The sequence below is a fragment of the Anopheles cruzii genome, chromosome 2 (genome assembly GCF_943734635.1).
Source record: "Anopheles cruzii chromosome 2, idAnoCruzAS_RS32_06, whole genome shotgun sequence".
NCBI classification, from domain to species: Eukaryota; Metazoa; Arthropoda; class Insecta; order Diptera; family Culicidae; genus Anopheles; species Anopheles cruzii.
Genome location: NC_069144.1, coordinates 56,714,144 through 56,734,890, shown reverse-complemented (window position 1 = coordinate 56,734,890; position 20,747 = coordinate 56,714,144). Strand labels below are relative to the sequence as shown.

At 50.7% G+C, this 20,747-nt stretch overlaps 2 protein-coding genes across 2 annotated transcripts in view; one reads left to right on the top strand and one right to left on the bottom strand.

Annotated features, from left to right (window-relative positions):
* Positions 1-12,086, top strand: part of LOC128278302 (protein rhomboid) — a 55,986-nt gene extending 43,900 nt beyond the window's left edge. Inside the window, exons 4-9 of the mRNA XM_053017002.1 lie at positions 2,453-2,565; positions 2,873-2,990; positions 11,142-11,284; positions 11,359-11,480; positions 11,549-11,695; positions 11,776-12,086. Coding sequence (XP_052872962.1) covers positions 2,453-2,565; positions 2,873-2,990; positions 11,142-11,284; positions 11,359-11,480; positions 11,549-11,695; positions 11,776-12,086 — 954 coding nt within the window. The remainder of the gene's footprint in view (positions 1-2,452; positions 2,566-2,872; positions 2,991-11,141; positions 11,285-11,358; positions 11,481-11,548; positions 11,696-11,775) is intronic.
* A 5,220-nt stretch (positions 12,087-17,306) lies between these two features.
* On the bottom strand, positions 17,307-19,556 carry LOC128267052 (uncharacterized). Its single transcript, XM_053003844.1, has one exon. The coding sequence runs from the start codon at positions 19,554-19,556 to the stop codon at positions 17,307-17,309; it is 2,250 nt and encodes a 749-aa protein (XP_052859804.1).
* Positions 19,557-20,747: the final 1,191 nt, after the last annotated feature.

The following is a 20,747-nucleotide window of genomic DNA, read 5'->3' as shown; positions in this document are numbered from 1 at the left end:
AATCTCTGGCCCCCGCTGGCCCTGGCCGCCCCGCAGCTGATGATGGTGATCATCTCCCTGAGTGACTGACGGTTGGTAGCACTTCCCAACCACCGTCCCACCATTTTATGCCCCTTAAGATCGGTGCGATGATCGCGCCGCCACCGAAGAATGGTGATTTTTATTTTAATTAAAATCCATCGAGAACGATATTGATTCTCTATCTCTCTCTCTCTCTCTCGCTCGCTGGCCAATTGCGGACGGGGAGAGAGAGGAAGGATAGTCGTTTGGCGCGTGAAATGTGATTCGAACTCCCGTTCCCGCCCGCCCTGGTTCCACATAAAAACTCCGATCGATCATCGGGCACACTGGGGACGACAACGTTTCTCCGGCGGGAAATTGTCCGCTAAAGGGTGCACGGGCGAGCGAGAGAGAGAGCGAGTGGGCCATTATGGCCCTCTCTCTCTCTCGATTAATGTCCCACAAACATGATGAGGGGTTTCGTGGTTCGCGGAGGCAACATAAATTCACATTCCAGCGCGGGTCGGACACTCTCATTTCGTTGGAGGGTCCTTTGTGGTCTTAATCCAGCAGCCTGTCAAACGCGGTGTCAGACAGACCGACAAGACGACAACAAGAAGCAGGTGTTGCAGGTGTACCCTCCCTACGGCTGTCAACGGGCGCCATGTAGTACACAGTTCACCACACTGATGTATCGTTATGAAGAACCGGACTCTGATTCGATTCTGTGAGTGAAGAATGAAGAATTCTTGAGCTGGACGCTATGGCGCTGATAAACGTCACATAGATGGCGGTAGTCAGATTGGAGAGACGATATTGTTGGTCAGGAGCCCCGCAACAAAGCGGCCCGGAACAGAGAGCATCCACGGCTCTGGAGTCAGAAGATTTAAGTCCGAGGGTACCTTAAAGCCAGCAAGGTCACGAAAGTCCTTAATCATTCTCATAACTAATCCTAATTGCCTATATGCCTAAGAAGATCATAAATTTGCAGTGCGGTTCGAGAGCCATGCAGGGATTTCTAGGGAACACATTGCCACAAGAACTCAGATGCGTCACTCAGAACTTATGCGGATCGCTGACTAACTTTTGACTCGAATCTTAGTCATTTAATTTGGATTTGATCTCCATTCTTTCGCTCACATCCGTCCGGGGGTAATGTCACGCAAAATGCGATCATCAAACACTGGTGGTGTGGACCCTGATCTGGTGGAAGCACGCGCACAGTAAAAGGTCACATCCAACACCCAAATTGGGGAACTCGCTCCAGCGTCCCAACTGGTGGTCCCCCAAAATTCCCTGTTTTTTGGATATATTTTTGTACTAATAATGCGACACCCACTACTTGTGCCTGACGGCGGGGGGTGGTGAGTGCGTACCAACTCAGTAGTGTGTGTGTGTGTGTGACATTAGACGTAAAGAACGCGCGGTCGCGCCAGCGCCGTTCCGGAATTGGTTGATGATTGACATTTGAATGATGATGTCACGCTTTTGGGCCCGAAATCTTAGCCGGCTAGTGACCCGCGTCGCAGTCGACTTGAAGCGGGAGAGAGAGAGAGCGTGGTATGAAGTGTCACCCCCGCCGGTGGGGGGCAATAGACTGTAGAGCACACGGTGGAGAGCGATTCGGATGCTGGAGGCCCACTCGTCGCTCCGGCGAGAGATGCTCATCGGGGGACCTCTTGTCTGTCTGCTCTTATTAAGGTGTTGCTCCTGTGTAGGCGCGCGCGCGCACCGAGAGGTGAATATCCTCCTCTCGATCGCGTCAGGTTTGGTGGCGGGTAATGGTTGCCCAACGGCAGCAGACCCTCAAAAACCCCCCTCGTTGTTTTAATTGTGTCGAACCGAGAAACAATCGTCATCGTGGTGTGCGTTGTGGACCACCTCTCGATGAAAGCCGAAACTTTTTATCTCATTGGAATGCGGCGCGGCGCGGCGCACTCTCTGGTGTGGCGAGAGCTAATGAACCAATTGTTCCCCGGGCTGCTGCCGACAACAACAACAGTGACAACAACAGTCACCGTGGGAAACCGTCGGCCTTCTCACACAGAGTAACGGGGCCACCAGTCGGTCGGTTGACAATGTGTGGCGGGTTTTGTGAAACAATTCAACAGTTTTTGGAGTACTACTTCTCCCCGTAACTGTAAATCGCCACCAGGCCCCCCGTGAGAAGCACTCCCGGCGGGGCCCGGCGCCCGCGGCGACACAATGGTTCATATTTTAATTGCATTCAGTCTTGCTTTCTCTCTCTTTGCCGCGTCGGTCTGCGAAAAGTGCATCCGCGATTGGGATGCATTTTTTCTCACGGACACCACTCGGGCAGCATCTCACGCGCTCACGCGGTTTTGGGTTTTCTCACCCGAGAAGTGGTCAGTTCGCTAGTCTCTTGGATCACACACAAGCGGGGGTGGCCACCACATTATTCTAATGATTTCTCTCTCTCTCCCTCTCACAGATGAGCGGCAAACGTTCGCGTAGCTTCAAGTGTGCCGTACATCATCGCGATCGCGAGGTTTGTTCCGAGAACGATTTTCATCTGCTCTTCGAAGATCCACCACTGTTCCGCAGGTAAGTGTCCTCCCATTCCCACTCCATCGCCCGCCCGAAGGTGGGACCACCCGAGCCGCGACATAATAGGACCTCCTCCAGACGATCGCTTGGTCGTGAAAATGCGTCGTCGCGAGACGGCGGGCGACCTCTATGCTAATCCGCCAGCCAATTTCTTTCCGATTCTGTGATCCCCCAAACCCACCACCCGACCCCCCCGACCCCGTGTGGGCCAGATTTCATCGTGTTGCTGTGTGGATCTCAGCGCAGGCTCCACAGGAATGTGTGTTTAACTCCCCGATCTCTCTCTCTCTCCCGTCTTCCGCAGGATGGTGCACGTAATTGCGATGGAGGTGCTGCCCGAGGAGCGGGATCGAAAGTATTATGCAGACAATTATTCATGCTGTCCGCCTCCGTTATTTGTGATATTAGTTACATTTGTCGAGGTATGTATCATTTCCCTGTTCCCCTTTTTGCCCTTCAATATTTAATATCCGCCGCCGCGCGTTGCACGAAGATCGGTGCTTCCTATAAGCTCCCCCCGGTCGGTGGTGGGGGTGAGGTTGTCACAACGCCGCGCACCCACCCAAATCTATCTCCTGGCCCAGACCATGCTGCCATTGTGCAGCCCAGCTTCGGCGCTTGGCGCATTGCGCTAATCGAATATTGGGAAAGAGGTTCGTCGCTTGCGTTCGCATTGCGCCGCGTTGAAGTCTTTCGTTTGGCGAACCGCGCGCGTTCTGACGATGAGCGCTCGCGTGGGCCGGGAATGTGTTCCGTTCCGACAGATTAGTCATCGGCCATCGGTCCTCTCGGTGGATTCCACTACCGGCCCGTGAGCAGCGTGACTTTGTCATGCTTTTCCCGGTGTGTGGAGGGAAGGCGCCGTGAAGGGTGACACGACGCGGTTATGTTTACTTTTCTCACGTTCCCGCGTGGCGATGTTCGAGGGCGCGCGCGCACACGCCCGCCCAGCAACATAGTTGCCCCGCGGGACGAGAGCGGTCCTAAATTAACATCATAATTGACAATCGTCTCCATTCATGTGCTCTTCCAGCCTCTGCTTCTGTCAATCTTCCTCGTCATCCGTCCCGTGATCGGCGGTTGTCTGGGGAGCATCATCTTCGTAGTGCAAGATTTTATGTACTAAATTAAATGCACTCCCCCCGGGGTGTGGACGCGGGTGTTTACCGGGGCGTATGTGGCGCTTGCACCCACCCACAGAGACAGGCCCGGGAGAGGCAGAGGAAACTCCACCAGGGGCCGCCTGTATCGGCGGAGGTCGATTATTAGTATTCACGTCGCACACGGCACGGCAACTCGAGGACCGCCCGGTCCCCATGGCCAGCTTCTTCTTCCCGTTTATTATGTTTGCCCATATTGCACCAGCGGCAGCGATCGTCATCGCCATCATCATCATCGCCATCGCCTCGTGTGGGAATGTGAGGTGGAAGCGATTTCTTCTGATCACCCGGAAACGGATGTTGTCACTCTTCGCGCTCTCTTTCGCACTCCTTCCGCGCCCTGTGGCGTGCAGCGATTTCATTCATCATCATCGCAGCCGCAGGTTCGTTGCACTTCGTCGGCGTCTCGGCGTATAGTCGGAACACGAGCGGCCCGGACGAGGGACTTCCGGTTGTGAGGCGAGCATTCCTTCACCATTTCGTACGATTTTTCTTTTATGATTTTGTTGCATCGATGCCGGAGTGGTTCCGGTCGTCGGGCTGAGTCATATGCACTTCTTGCTCTCTCTCTCTCCCCTTTGTCGATGCACCATTGAGTGCGGTCGTGCGCACACCTGCGGGGCCACCGTCACACATGAGGGAACCTACCACCAAGCTGTCGTCGGGGACTTGGGGGGACGATGCCTCGAACAGCAGCAGGAGAAAGAGAAGCAGTGCGCTCGATAATGCCATACCCTCACGCCCTAATCCCTTCACACAGCACCGTTCCACGCTTCGGCGGTGATCCTCCCTCTGGTGCGATCGTTTATCTCTCCCCCTTCGATCCCGCCAGCGGCACGGAGGGCAGGGAATTAAGTGCAGAATCGTGATTTACCAATCATAACGCGCAGATGCACCCGGAGGATGCACCCGGAATCGTGTGGGATATGCGCACTCGTCTCGGGGCTGGCCGGCTGGTGGCGTGCAAATTGCGGTCGGCGGCTCTTGAGTCGTGCGCCATGAGCAAATATTGTTCTACACGTTGGTTTGGTGAGCGGGGCTACTTTTGGGCTCGCGCCTTGCGGTGGCGGCCACGTTTAAGATTTCGTTTTCGTTTCTTTCCGCCAGAAAGAGCGCGCGGGGAGATGCCGCCACCGGCCGCGGGGTTTGCAAATTGTTTCAATTTCGTGGCGCGCGCGTGGCGTTGGTTTGGTCACGTGCCATCGGCCGATCGTGCTGCTGCGGGGCGGGCGGAGCAGGGCGGCGTGTGGTTTACGCGCTTCGGTTTTTGTAATTTCTCAATTGAATGTGGCGGCGCGTAAATGGCCTGATTAGCGGCGGCGGCGCGCGCGCTGCTTGTTGGGCTGGCTTTTTGCTGCTCTGTTTAACATTGAGCTTTTTGTGTTTTGCAAGTGCAGACGAAAGGGGGTCATTGAGGAGGAGTTCCTGGAATGTCACTGAACCACATTGGGGGCCGATAACTGTTATTGTTGAATGTAATTAACTCACGTTTGATGAATGTGTAGCTAGCGGGGCGTACTTATTGCAGCATTAAATTGTGTCTAAATTCCGTGGGCCTTTTTAGCCTTTTTATTATTAATTTGTACGTGTTCATGTCATCAACTCTAAGAATCATGTCTGCGTCTTCAAGGTTGGAGCGTTAGACACATCCCAATATGCATATCGATCATCGATCACCGATCACCAAAATCTTGTTGATAACTCTTCTTGTTGATGTAGCAATATCCCGGACCTTCTTATAAATTTTTAATCAATGTTATAATTGTAACGGTTTGGCCGTTAATGCTGAACTTCAATATGTCCTTTAATCAGTGGCAAAATGCTACTCATATTTTTGCTCTGTGTCTTTATTGAGCCTCCTTTGATCAAGTTGCAAAAATTTTCTCCTGCATTAGGAGAGTCAACCAAATCTCAGCCGGACGGACTTTGCTCGGGATCTGGGATTTTCTGGGACTTAAATTGTCCTTCTTAAATTGCTTTTTAACGATATTTCTTTGTCAACCTGTGAGACAAGGTCCGTGTGACTGTGTGTTTTGTGTGACATTAAAGGACATTAACGCGCAGACATTGGTATGCGTGCCCTCTCTGCGAAAGGCAGAGAGGACCAAATAATTGTCGTGGCACCAGACGCACGGCCATCTGTTGCGCTCCGCTTCCGTTTTCTTTTCGTCCTGCTGTGATCCTTGCTGATTGCTCGGTGTGGTGTGGTCATCATCATCAGCGAGGTGTGTGTGTCTACGTGTTGACCATCGAAGAAGCATCAATTCTCGACGGAGCGGCACGTGTTCTCGATCGTTCACCAACAAGAACCCGTGACGGCGGTTCCTCCGCGAAAGAATGGAGGCAAAATGGATGATCTTTCACGCACGCACGCACGCACGCTGATCAGCTATAATTAGACCCAGGGGGTCGATCGGTAGAAAAAAAACCGGCGAAAACAAACAGACGTGTGTGTTCGAAGGAGGAGCACGGGCTTCCGAGGAGGAAGAGGTCGAACACGCACGACGGCGGCCCGGTCTCAGTGCGCGCACCATATGTCACGCGCGCCGCACTTCTTTGCGGAGCGCTCGTTTGTCTCGAATTTCGCCTCCAGCCAGGCAGCCAGCTAGCAGCTTGTGTTGCGGTTTATTTCCGCTTCGCTCCGCTTTGTGGTCCTTCTTTTGGGCCACAGGACCTCGGCCCCGGGACCATCCGGTGCATCGAGACACACGACGTAGAGAAAGAGAGAAAGAAAGAGTGAGAAAGCGTGCTGCTGCTGGAGGTGGAATGTCTGAGGACCAAATCTGGACCGACGGAACATGTTCGATCAAGTCTCTTCTCGCTGTGCTGCTGCTGAAAAGCTGCACCAGGTGAAAAGAACTGCCGGCCGCGCCAGGTGTTGTTGCTCCTGCACCGAAGGGCAGGCGGCCGATCACCGATATTGAAGGGGAGAGGACCCGGAGGCGGCGGCGGCAGGTTTTAATAATCGACCAACCGTGTCCCTCTCCGGGGCTGTGAAGGTGCGCACGTGCGCCGGAGAAGAGGGCCGGATATAACCCCCGGATGCGGATCCTGCGGAATGCGAGCGCAGAGAGAACAACGGCACGCGGGGTTGTCGAGCGGAAGCTCATTCACAACTCAACTCACGGAGAGCCACAGAGCCCACCTACGAACCCCGGATCCCGGATCACGACACACGGGATCGGGGTCTTACTCTGCGTTTTGTGTGTGTCGATTCTAAGAATATGGTACTAAACCCGTCCGTCGACCGCGTTAGGATCGCACTTCCGACCGACCGGCGCGCTTTTGTCGGTTGTGGGCCTGTGCTACCTTCTTCCGTCCGTTCTCCAGGCGCGGTTCCAGGCGACTGGACGCCGCCCGAGGGGCAGACTTATGAAATGTTATTAATGATTGTTTTACAGCCCACACAGCCGTATGAGCTGCTGGCGCTGCTCCCCATGCCAGGGCTAGACAAGGGGCGGCCGTAGTCTTGGGGGTAATTAAAAGCGGAGTGGTTCTTCTAGCGCGCTGCCCCCCGATCCGGCGGCCATCGAATGCTAGGAATATTAATTATTTTTAATTACTTATTATATGATCGCTCCGTCGATATAGAGACCCAACGAGAGAGAGAGAGCGATCGTGGCGACAGTTTTGCCCAAAAGCAAGCAGAGACTCCAACGACACTTCCGGTCTTCCCAGTCGGTTCCCATCGGATCAGGTGCCATTCGCGACACCGTGCGCAAAACCGTCGTCTTTTCGGGTTGAATCTTTTCTCATCGCGAGCGCGCGCGCAAAACAAATTCCATTCGCAACAGCACCAGCAACAACGGCGGCGGCGGAACCCGAAGAATACCCGGGTGCGCTCCTCTGTGGGGTCGTCCCGCGAGTGGTGTGTGGGAATTCTGGTGGGAGAATTATGTTTTGGCAACGCTTTCGGGGCTCTCGGTTGCTGGCGGCTTTGGAGCAAATTGTGTGAGACAATTCCTTCTCGCGGCCGCCGGCCGGGCGGTGGTGGACCGTGACAAATGGAGATCACCGCCGTGTTGTTGTTGTTGTTGTGGGGGCCAGGAGGAGTCGGCCCGAAAGAGGAGTGTGGCAAAAGAACCTCCAAGACGCGGCAGAAACGCCAGGGTAACGGTACGACGCGCGCTGCTGTGTGCCTCTCTTTGTGGGGTGGATTAAAAACAATTATTTCACCACTCACCCACCGCGGGCGCACGCGGGGGAGATAGGCAGGGTGGGTGGTGGAGGGTTTTAGCAGCATAACCACCGCGCGCCGCGCGCGCGCGCTCTTATGGAGAGAGAGAGGCACAGGCAATTAGTTCCGTTCGGGTTGAAATCATCATCAACCACCGTTGGGCGGTCGGTCGGTCGGGTGGTGCGTTGTGCGTGTTGTTGTGTGTTTCGGGGGTGTTTATTGCCGTGCACGGCCCCGCGGCAAAGCAACGGGGTCCTTCTTCTCGCTCTAGCTTGGTTTCGCTCCACAAACCACTCGGGGACCGGCTTCTGTGTTCGCGTGGCTCCTTGGAATCCATCAAGGATCAAGAGGGGGTCGGCCGGGGAATGGAGGGAGGAAGAGAGTGGCCACAGGTACCGGTACTTGCCGGTCGCCCATTACGGGGAACGGCGGTTATCGAGCCGCCGGCCGGCACATCAACCTTCTGCTCGGGGTGTGAACTGCGCGCACTGATTTCCCGATCCGCATCCCCCAACTTTATTGCAATTATTTGGTAATATATACGTATTACGCGTGCGCCACACAACCCGCCACGCTTTTCGGGGGCCCCACTCGGGGCCCTCTCGTCCGTGTAATGTGCCGCGTTTCGAAAGAACTCATTATAAAGCTCGCGCCAGCAGTGGCTTTGGGAGTTCTCCAATTGATTCCTCCCCCCCGGGGGTGGGTTAGGTGCTGATAAAATCGAGCAGAGTGGGGCCTGTGTGTCGTACACGTTATGAAAGGCGTACGTAATTACTCTTCACAATTCTGAGTAGAGCTGCGTGTTGTAGAGCAACGCATTTTAAAAGCAACAGCCGAGCCGATGATGATGATGATGATCATATGCTGGATGGATAGTAAACCACAAACGGGGCTGGCGGGCGTGACAGGGGACAAAAACACATCCCGTGGCTCTCGGGATTCTAGGATCACTCAAAGACCCCGAAAGTTTCGCTTTAATGCCGCCTAACGGCGGAATAATGAGGCAAAAGGCTGAGAGAGAGCGAGCGAGAGCGGAGATGGTTAATCGCCCTTGATGTTTATTGATTTTACTAATAACCCGTGACTAATCTATCGCACGCACACTCCAGACTAGGATCCGTGGGGATCCTCCATCTCTCAGAGGTGGAGTTGAGAGGATCATTACTCTAATGTTGCTGTGTAAATTCATAAATCACTCCTGCCCAGCTCTCCGAAACCCGGTCGGGGGATTAGGTACACACCGCAGAGGCCGCGTCGTGTTGTGTGATACGCTTAACTCGATTAAAAAGCATTCGGCCACCAACATGAAGCGGTGATCCACCAGGAGTGATTCGGTACCATTTGCTCAGAAAGCTGCCGGTCAGCTTTTCGCGTGTTAGTCTGTGTGAAAACTGGGCTCTCCCACGGGACGGAAAGTTCTTTGAAAAAAGCATTTCCCTTAAAAATTTACAACACGCGTGATCATCATCATCAACAACAACAACGTTATGGTGGTGATCATGAGACATTTTCCCAGCCATCATCCCTGGACTGCGTGTCATATTCCGGGTCGGCGGTCGGGACTCAGGGACGGGGGCCCCGAGCAATAAAAAAGCCATAAATCGGAAGTAAAAAATAGAGGATGGGGCGGTCCAAGTCGCGGGAACAAATCTCTTTCGGTTCGCATAAAATAGACTGCTGTGGGTTTTGTGGGAAATTCGATTGAGAGAGTTCGAGTTCGGTTGTTGGGATTCGAGGTTACGTTTAAGGGGTGCTGCTCCTGCTCCCAATAACGATCAGTAGCCGCCCTCGCTCTCTAAGGTCACACGCTGATGAATAGTGCGCCGGAAGCGGCTCGTTTAAGTAACAGTTCTCGGTGGCTGATGATCGATGTTTCTACAAGGGCACGATCGGCTGGTAATGGAAGAGTCCCTCCGGTGCGCAATGTCAATTGATATTCAATGCTCGATCGCCATCTCGCAAATCGCCTGCGTGACGACGGTAAATTTGCATCATGGCCGGAACCGATGACTGGGTCTAACGGGTAAAACACAGCACTTTCATACATAAGAATACAATGTTTTCCCGTCTTGCATAAATCCAATAGCCGACGAAAGCCCTGGCTTAACGCCCCCGGGTTTTTTGTTCTGTGGGAGATCGGGACAAAGATCGGGAGTTCCAATATGCTTGGTGTGTTAATGGAGAACAAAACAAACAAACAGGCAAATGTGTTGTCGACGTTTCCCCCGAAAAGAAAAACGTTCCAAAAACCGTCAACCGATCGCGCGCGGAAGTGAAAACTGTCAAAGGAAGGAACCGAGACCCCGGAAACGACGGATCTCCTCTCCTCGGAACTCGGGAGGCTTTTAGTGAGGCCATCGTTTTTTGCTGCCTTCTCTCGAAGCGGGCGGGATGATCCTTGTTAAGTGGAATATGGAATGTGACACTCTCTCTGCATGTCTTCTTCGACCTCTCCACGGCGAAGAGGGCCCAAACGGACCGACCGTTGAATGATTTACGACCGTGCTCTAATTCGAGAATGTGGCCGCAGGCCCTAATAGATCGTATCCTCGTGCGCGTCCTGCGCGGAACCGGCCCGGAAACGGAACGTCCGAAACATTGTGTTCCGAGCTGTTGTTGAAATTGAACAGCTATTTTCACGGTGCGTCCGCATTGCGTAATGATCCGCGTGCGCCTGGTTGGGAAATGGGTTTTCCGAATCTCATTACGACGCGCCCGGCAGGGTGTGCGCCCTAACCCCGAGGTTCATTGAAGAATATCTGGTTCTTCCGAACCCCATTCATTGATAAACACACACCTAACACCTCTCCTTACCTGCCGCGATCTGCTTGCTGGCTGGCGCGCTGATGAGTCACGCCGCGGTCTGGTTTTGTTGAACCCTTTGGCCAAGAAGCCACTGGAGCTGGCCGCGTGATCGTTAACCCACCCACCGAACACCCGTGTTTGTTTCGCGAGAATTTATGCTAACCTAATTTTAGCACCACACGTCCGCCGCCGCCGTTGTGGTTTGTTGTTGGTTTACGTTGATTTGGTTGGTGTGCGCTGCTTTGCGCAGCGGAACCGGAAGCACACGTCATCGGGCGGGCGGGCGCCCGGTTGTGTGGGTTGTGTTTGCGGGGTAATAACGCAAAACGATCGTTAGATCGCTTCTGCGGAAGAACCGATCTATGATTTTTGCTCTGACAGTTCGATCGCTCTAACCTCTCGCTTCTCGTTCTCTCTCTCTCTCTCCGCAGCTCGGATTCTTCGTGTACCACTCACTCACGCTGGGTCCGGCAGATCCGGCCGGCCCGGTTCCGATCGACTCGATGTTCATCTATCGGCCAGACAAACGGCAAGAGGTGTGGCGGTTTCTACTGTACATGGTGCTACACGCAGGGTAAGTGCGCCACAAAGGCTTGCCTTCCCGAACACTCCGTCCTAATGATCTCTATCTCTCTCTCTTCCCGGTAGGTGGTTCCACTTAGGGTTTAATCTAATTATCCAACTGCTGGTTGGGCTACCGCTGGAGATGGTGCACGGCTCCGCAAGGATAGGATGCGTGTACCTAGCGGGCGTCCTGGCCGGATCGTTAGGTAAGTGTGTGCGAAACGCGTCAACCTGCACACTTTTCTTACAACCTTTCCCCCCGCTTCTTTTACAGGCACCAGTGTGTTCGATCCGGAAGTGTACCTCGTGGGAGCGAGCGGAGGCGTGTACGCGCTGCTGGCCGCCCATCTAGCCAATGTTATGCTAAACTACCGCAACATGCAGTACGGTGTCCTCCGGTTGCTGGCGATATTCCTATTCGGTAGGTAGCGATCCTCGTGATCCTTCCCGTCATCCGCTCGGTGACTAATGAACGTTGTTGTGTGTCTTTCTCTCCCACAGCTTCCTGTGATGTGGGGTTCGCAATCTACTCCCGGTACGCGGTGGAACCGGCCAGCGGGGCGCCGACGGTATCGTACGTGGCGCACCTCACCGGGGCCCTGGCCGGGCTTACCATCGGGCTGTTGGTGCTGAAAAACTTTGAACAAAAGCTGCACGAGCAGCTGCTGTGGTGGGTGGCCCTCGGCGTGTACGCCGCCTGCACGATCTTCGCCATCGTGTTCAACCTGCTCAACACCGTCACCGTGCAGCGGCTCGAGGAGGAAAGCGAAGAGGTGTTCAAGCAGCATCTGTTCACCAACTTTGGCTTCTAAGCGGACTCCCGAACTCATGGGTGGACTCATCTCTTCCTCTCTCTCTCTCTCGTCCTGTTGTGCGTTCTAAACGCAACCCCCCCTATTGTGCTTGGTTGTGTTGGACCCTAAACGATCACAACGGTCCTAACTCTGGAGAGAGAGAGTGCGAAATTTCGGGCCATCCGAATGAATCCGGCCAAGAGAAGAGACCGGCCCCCCCCGGCAGAGAGTGTGGAGAACGGAAAATCAAACCTCGATGAAACATGGAAATCAATTGTGATTGTATATAGACTTTATACATATACATATTTTATAACGATACCTGTGTGTGCGCTCGGCCGTGTGGTGTGTTGCCCTCACAGCAGCCTGCAAGCGACTCCTGCCACTACTACTACTAGCTGTTAGGACACTCTACCGCAAAATCCGCAACAGCGCCGCAGCGCCTTGACGGAGCAACACGGGTCTCGACGACGACGACGGCGACTCGAGGGTGAGGGTGATCCTCTCGACCGTCCTGAATTCCAAAAACAACATACCCAGAATACCAAAGACTGCCGAGAGCGCCGAGAGAGACACATCGCGGAGGGAGGCGCTCTGTCTATCTCTCTCTCACATCGTCAATCAACACCATCCAACAACTCTCGACGTTTCCGTCCGTTTGTTCGAGGATCCAGTGGAGGGAAGTACACACGGAGTAACTGCCAATACAATCAGGAAGCGCTGCTGGCTAGCTGGCTGGCTGGTGGTTCCTCTACAACACCTCACGGTCAACGGACCGCCGACAGCACGTGAAATTCGACAACGAAGAGAGCGACACTGGTTCGGAAAGCTCGATCGAAGGGCAGGAAGGCAGGGCTAGTGATTGAAGGACTGCACTTGGAGGAAAACGGAACCGTGTGCAGAGCGAGAAACCAAAAGAAAATTGTGTACAGACTGCTGCGAGAGAACGGATCGCGTTCTCGCGATAATTTATTTTCATTTAAAACACTGCTGTTTTCGGTGCAATTTCTTGCTCTCGAGCGCGCGCGCCCTACTGGACGGGATAGTAGGAAGAGAGGAGGTAGTACAACACGGTTGATGTTGGTGTCGGTGGCACGATCGAACAACGGACGAAGTATTGAAAGTGTATAAATATTTAAGGATTGAAATGAGGAGAGCAGCTAAGGTAATATGATGACGGACGCGCGCGCGCGCGCGCGCGAGTGTTGAGCGGGAACCATTCGAAAGTCCGTTTCGGCTCAACATCACTCATAGCCGGTGCGCGCGCGCGCCCAGAAAAGGACTAAAGACTAAAGGCGCATCGAAGCGCAGAAAGGAGAAAATCGTGCGACAGGCGGCGGCGAAGAAGAAAGCGCGCGATAAGTTAATAATCGATAATACGGAAATCACCGAGTCTAGTCAAATCTCTACGGAATTATTCTAATTATTATTATATTATATTATTCTAATTATTATTGTATTATTATTCTAAAGAAAGCAAGAAATTAACTTAATCCGATTTACTTTTCTAGTAAAACGAAACAGCGGAATTGTGAACTACTAATGGAAAAAAATCATGAAATAATTAAATCGACAAACAATCATCGGAGATGGCACACTATAGGGCAAAACCCCCGTGGCAAAAACGGGGGCAAGCATGTAAAAGAGATACACATTTAGATAGGCAACAAACGAAACGAACACGATTCGCAAACGAGCGAACCGAAAAACAAATAGACAGAGACCGCGCACTACTACTGAATTAGACACCAAGGAAACCACAATATACTACAACATCTCCCAAAAAAACGTACTCCAGTCAATACACTACCAAATCGAAAGAGTAAACTCAGCAAAACAGGAGGATAAAAAGGGGAGCTCCTTTCGCGCCCGGTTCGGTGGTGGGCAACCCCCGAAAGGCACGACGAAGGAACTAGCAGAGGAAGCAACAATATTATGGCATTGGCAACAACCACGATCTCACTACCTACACCTCGTATAAAACTAACTCTCAGAAATGTGTGAACGAAGGGACGAAGAGCGACACAAAAGCAGGGCGCAATCGGAAACGATCACTGACTGTGCATCTAGAATTTGTTTTCAAAGGAAACACCAAAGATGAACTCTATGCGAGGGGAGGGAAAGCAGCGCGCAAGGGGAGGGAAATTTATTGTTCCACTCATAATTAGGTTTTTGATGTAAACGAAGTATCGAATCGTTCAAATTTGCCGTCCTTTCTGCCGAACGTGCAGATATTAAAGCCACCCATACCACAACACACACACACACACCCATGGATCCCTCCAGTCTACATATACCACGAATGGCCTTGCCGCTGACAAAATTTTGTAGTGCTCTAAGCAGCAAGAAGCCTGAACCTCGGCGGAAATCAGGCTGATCATCGGAACAGCAGACAACCACATCTACCACACTCAATGAAATCAGTCAATAAGGACTACCAAATAATAGAATTCACAACCGAGCGTAATATAGAGTCGAGCGATAACCCGACTGAGGCCAGCAATGAAATACTGAAGATAGTCACACGAAATGAAAGGAGGAATTCCGCAGCGTTATTGCGTGTTAATATGAACTATACCAATGGAAATGGCGTATATGGAAGACGTTTTTCAAGAAAATAATAATAAACAAAAACAAATTGATTGCATAAAACTTACCTTGTGGCTTCTGTGGCTTTCTGTGAAAGAAATATCGGGAGCCATTCGCTTCGGAAACCGACTGGGTCCTTTTATTGCCTCTTTCCAGACCATTTTTATTTCCTACAAACGAAACATCAAAAACGGACGTCGAAATCGTTGCTCTTTTTGATGTTTTTTTTTTTTTTTTTTTTCTTTTGTATTATAGAGATTTTGAGCTGTAATAGCCTAGCATTCGTCTCTTTTTAAATTTAATTTCATTCAACTACCAGTTGTCAATCAGGGTTCCTGGGTGTTTGAAGCCCTGGCCTTTCCGAGAGACGTAAACTGGTTGTTGTTTGATGACGTTTAGGGACTTTGACCTGCAATAGCTTGTCATTTATCTCTTTTATATACTAGACTAACTACTACTATATCTAAATAATTGTATCTTAATAACCTATTTGAATCGATTCCAGTGGGGTCTAGTTTAGATCGATCCAGATATTTTGTGGTGAGAATCGAGGAACCCTACAGAGGGATTTTCCACTACGATTTTGGGATTTTCCCAAAAATATCTGATTTGACCTGCTCTGCCTCCACTTCATCAAATCCAAAAATATTATTATATGCCTTAATTTAGGTTTCTATAAATTTATAATATAGTGATAATGATCGTGATACCTAAAAATTCTTAAACTAATTATTTAAAATGGCATAGCCTATTGAGATCGATTTCAGTGAGGTCTAGTTTAAGTCGAATCAGAGATTTTGTGGTAAATTTAGACTTTCCTTCGGAGGGATTTTTTAACTACGATTTTAAGATTTATGTAATGAGTATCTGATTTGACTTATTTCGACTCTACTTTATCAATTTCAGATCATATAATATGTTTTTATTTAGGTAAATAAATAATGGAAAAATGAATAATGGAAACCCTGGGTGTTTCCAAAAAGTTACGCTAGCGATCTTTGGTAATGTGGGGGTCAAAATTATATTCGCCCGAACCAAAAGTTACAATTTTGATGAGCTGCTGCTCTAGTACCACACGTCGCGTCTAGTAAGCCTTCTCACTGTGCTCCGCTGGCTCTCTCTTTTTCCCTTTCCTACATTATATGCCCCCTGTTCCAGACTTCATCGACGACAAAAAACAAAGGTTACGCTCGACCATCACTATGTGCTGGCGCGCTGGCCGGCGCGCGCCCCAAACAATGCGGCGGCACGGGTACAATGTCTGGAACATCGTCGACTGCTTTTTCGTCTGTCTGACTTTCGTTCTCGGAAGAATATACGATTTTCGAAAGTAGATTTGTATGTATAACCACACGCGAAAAGAATTTTGATATTTATAATTTGTTTAAAGATGGGGTACGTATATGACCATTGAAACTGGTGTTCGGGAAAAAATTTCTACTTATTTGTTTCCTCACTTGGCCCCGAGTTTACACACTATCAAACAAAAACAGAATTATGCTAGACCATCAACACGGTGCTGATTTGCGGCAGGTGCGCCTGCCCGGAAGAAACGCCAATATGACAAAAAAAACCACTGCTATCGCTATTTGTTCACTAAGTCACGCGGGAAATCTCACGGCGCTCTCCAAATATTCGTTTGGAGCTTTATCCAAACTATCACGCATAAAACACAAAAACTTGTATAGTGTGTAATTTTATAGCGTCCAACTTTTCTAAAAACCAAAAAAGCACACAGCACGGCATATCCGTCTCTTTCGCACCGGCGCAGAGACGCCCAAACGGCCAGGCCACAGTAACAAAGGACTTCCCGTCTTTTCTTGTCAAAAAAACTCGCTCGACTTCGGACCGATCAAAAACCAAACCGCTCGTGGTGGTGTCCACATTTCGACTAAATCTTTTTGATGTGATTCAAAATATTTACAACTTGAGCTACCCAGAAGAAGACTATCTGGAATTCTAAGATAATAATAATACATTACTTCTTAGATTACTTCTTTTAGTTATTTTTCGCAGGAAATTTCATTGGAAGGATCGCTTCATTTTTTAATGGTCAATCTCTTGCCTTGGTATGCAACTTGCACGCTACGTTTTGCAAGCAAGCCGGCATGTTGTGTCAGCAAATCAACTGTGGCCTTCGCATGGGTCGCCCGATTCGAACTTGGTAAAACGGTTTTTGCAAATCGTGGTGCCACTCTCTCTTTTGCTGATTAATTATGGGTAAAGTATTACTTTCTTTTTAAACGTTACGACAGGCCATTCACATAGTTAATGTTTAAAACAGAAGATAATGTATTTATTTCAAACATTTTATCGATACGGAAATGAAACGTTCTGAGGAACTACTGCTAGGGTTTAATTAATTCTCTTGGAGAGAAAATAAGAAAGATCTTCAAGACAACACTCAATTTGATAGTCAAAGGAAACCGGCTCCGAATTCAGTTACGCACAAGTCAACTATAGACGGCAATTTTAAGCTGTTTTAAAATTGCTTCTTGCCAACCCTTCACGCGTCCCAAATTCTTGAAAGTTCACTTAAAAGTATATAATGCAATAAACATAGAACGGCTGGCAAATGTGGCTTGAGGATAAACATTTCTATGGTTCAAAAATGTATCCCAGCCTCTCGCGACAGCCTTATCGAGAGAGCTACAGGTTCTCCTCACCACTTTCTTCCTCGTAGACGATCGGGGACAGACTCGGCGAGCGCTCGGGGTGGAACGGAGCCGGTGGTTGCTGATGGTTGTCTTTGGCACTGCTACAAATAAACGGCTCCGGTTCCAGCGAACGATAGTTGCAGGCATCGTTCGACGCCACGGTTCCACCACTGGCGGCCGGTACCGGTGGTGCCTCGTTCGATTCGGACTCCATCGCGTTGAACGTCTCGATAATCGGCTCCCCGTACATGGTGGCCAGCGCATTGAGGGTTTTGTTGTTGAGTGCGTTCTCGACCGCCCGACCAATCTGCGAGTACAACTGTTGGCTGCTAATGAAGCGCACCGTCGGTGGTGATTTGTCTCGCGCCAGAACGCTGGTGCTCCGGTTGTGCTTGTTCCGAACGAGCACACGTGGTTCCGGTCGGTTCACGTACACCATGCTCGGTGGCCGTCGTGGCGGTGTCGGTGTCGGTGTCGGCGGCACACTGTCTGCGTCGAGTGGATGAAAAAAGTGATCGAAATGATCACGGTTCGACAGCGGGCGGCCACTGTACTGTCGATCGATGTACAGCTGCTCCAACGGACTGAGCAGCATCGAGTAGTTCGGAATCCCGCCAACGGAGCGGTCACAATAGTGCGGTGGTGGTTCGCGCAGCCTCGAGGGGGTTAAAAATGACGTTTCGGTCGATTTGGAGCACTGCGATGGATAGTGGCAGTCCGGCTTACGGTACGGGTAGTGCTTCCGCTCGCACGGTTCACACAATTCGGATGGCGTTTCATCGATACACAATTCCGGCGACTGGCGGTGGCGTTCTTTTTTCCGTTGTTGGGTCTTTGCTTTCGTGTTGGGTGCGGGCGGCTCACGATCCTCCGGCTCTACTGACTTTGATCGTTCGGAGGCACATTCTCCTTGTTGTTTCCGTCGGGGTCGACGGTCAACGGTAGCATCGTTACTGTTTCGTCTTTCGACGTACCCGGATAGCTTGGTTTGTCGCATCGGTTGTCGTCGGGAAGTAGCTTCGTCGCATCCATCATCAACAACGCCGGCACCGGACGATGCCGGGGGACAATTCCGTGAACCTGTGGGAATGGTAGTAGATTGAATGCTAGTAGCGCTACTGGGTGCTGCCTTTGCTGCTACTTTGGCCTTACTATTCTTCGAGGCTACTACCTTTGCCGGTGGTTTCTTCGAATCGGTGGCCGGTGGCACCTTCGTGGCCTTCCGCTTGGCACCGGTTTGCTGTGGTTTCTGGCGTATCCATTGCGTCCCCACATTCACCACTCTCGGTCCATTCGCGTCGGGTTCGCACTGGACCGCTTTTTCGTCGACCTCCGGTCGTAACGGTTTGCGCCAGACGATCACCTTGCGCAAACCGGCGGATGCTCGGTGACGTCTTTGCTGCTCCATCCAGCGGATTTGCCGTTTCCGATGGATCACTAGTTTGCGCCGATACGCGCTCAGATGTCGCGCGAACAACCGCGATAGTGTCCGATTGAGATTCTGCGTAAGCTCTTTGCTCACTTTGCTCACGATCCGCTCCTGCATCGCCTCCACCATTTCCTCGCTAAGTGCATGGTTTTTCTCTTTGTTCCTCTTTTTCTTTTTCTTTCGGACGGTGGATGTTTTGATGCCGTACTCCTGGGCTATACCGTCGAGAAACACCGTGACCGGGTCACTGAGCGATGGCTGCGTGACGTCCTCATCGTTCACCGAAGCCCTCCTGGTCTGAAGGCTGTCGGCCAGCGTAAAGGCCATTTCCGACAGGGCAGAGTGTTCCGTTTGGCAGGCGACTCCATCCATCGAAGAGCTCACCAGTGGTTGACTCGGGCCACAGCCAGTTTCCTGGCAGGGCGCGGGATCATCCGTTTGGCAACCAACTTCGTCTCTTACGGGATCCTCCTCGTCTTCTCGTGCCGGTGTGGTTTGCGTGGCCGCCGTGGACCGGATCTTCCGTATCACCGACACCTGACACTGGCGGTTGGCTGTCTGTGGAACAATCGTTTGAACGCCACGTGAAATGCGGACCATGGAGGTGTAAAAGAACCCCGACGAGTGTGGCGTGCAGGACGTCACCGCCGGTGACGACGTCACGCTCGAGGTTACGTCCAGAAAACAACGCTTCTGGCCACTCTCCGTCGCCGCGTACGGTGTAGATGCATTTGCGGACAAAATTTCCAGGACACGTTTTTTGGATTTTGGCCGCTGAGCACTCCCGGTGACGTCCAGAAGGCGTTGCGCCATTGCGCAAAATTACACACCGTTAAAGACACGCCAGTTTGGCCCGCCGGCACTGGATTTGTCCCGAGAACCGTTCCCGAACCACCACCAACACTTGTTGGAAGCACGAAATCGTAGGTGGCAAATTTGCGCAAGCGACGGACCGTAGAACATACAACGCGTTATCACACGAATACCACCAAAAGCCGGAATTTCTTTGTTAACGGTAATTATCCAGCGGCGCACGGAGAATCAGAAATCCGTCTCTTTCCGTTGAAGTTTAACAGGTAACTAAATTCGTGTGTCCGGATTGCCGATGGTTGGGAATCAATTGGAACGCTATCGTGTATGATCGACAGTGGGTTTCAAAAATAGGTGACATCTAGCCAATGGTAATGCATCGTATCATACGTAATTCATTTATTGATGGAATCTAGTTCCGAAACTGATCATGTACTTAGTTTAGCGCTTTTAATTAAAATACTTCAAACCCTATTCGAGAATGATTCGAGACCACCAAGGAGCTGTTGCATACGATGCTTACATCACTGTATTTGATAGGAAATTAGTGGTGTAGGCGGAATTCGGGCTCCGATGGTTTGGTGTGTCCCATTTGCTACTTTAGTAGTGTGCGTAGAGCTTCATTTAAATACGCAACCTTTTGTTTGATTCATCTTTCAGCTTGCAAACGATTTCATTAAATAACTATAGTTAATATGTTTAATTTCGTTTTTTAGGAAACTTTTCCAGCAATATAGTACAATGTGTCGTTTGAACCAAAACTAGAAATGCATGAGAAAATATGATCCGAATGTCCGAATCACCCCTAAGCACGAAAGATCTTTTCTACCCTATTAAAAATCCATCGAAGAGTTTTTAACATGTAGGGCAAAGATATTTTAGAAACTGTGTCACATTTATGAATAGAAAATCAAAATTGAACCTGAAGAACGAATTACTCGTTTACCAGGCAGCAGAGAAGAAGCATTGAAGAAATTTTAGTTCAACTCAGAACAAGTTTAATAACTGCCAAAACTACAGCTCACCAACATTAATATGTAAAACATATTGAACATGTTCTCAATGGTTGGCTGATCAAGCTTTCAACTTAAACTAAACTTGTTTACGCACTGATAAAATTGAGCTTTGGCAACTAATGGCCGCACCAGTCTACGAGATTAAATCTAAATGTCATTTAATCGTCCAAATTTCGCT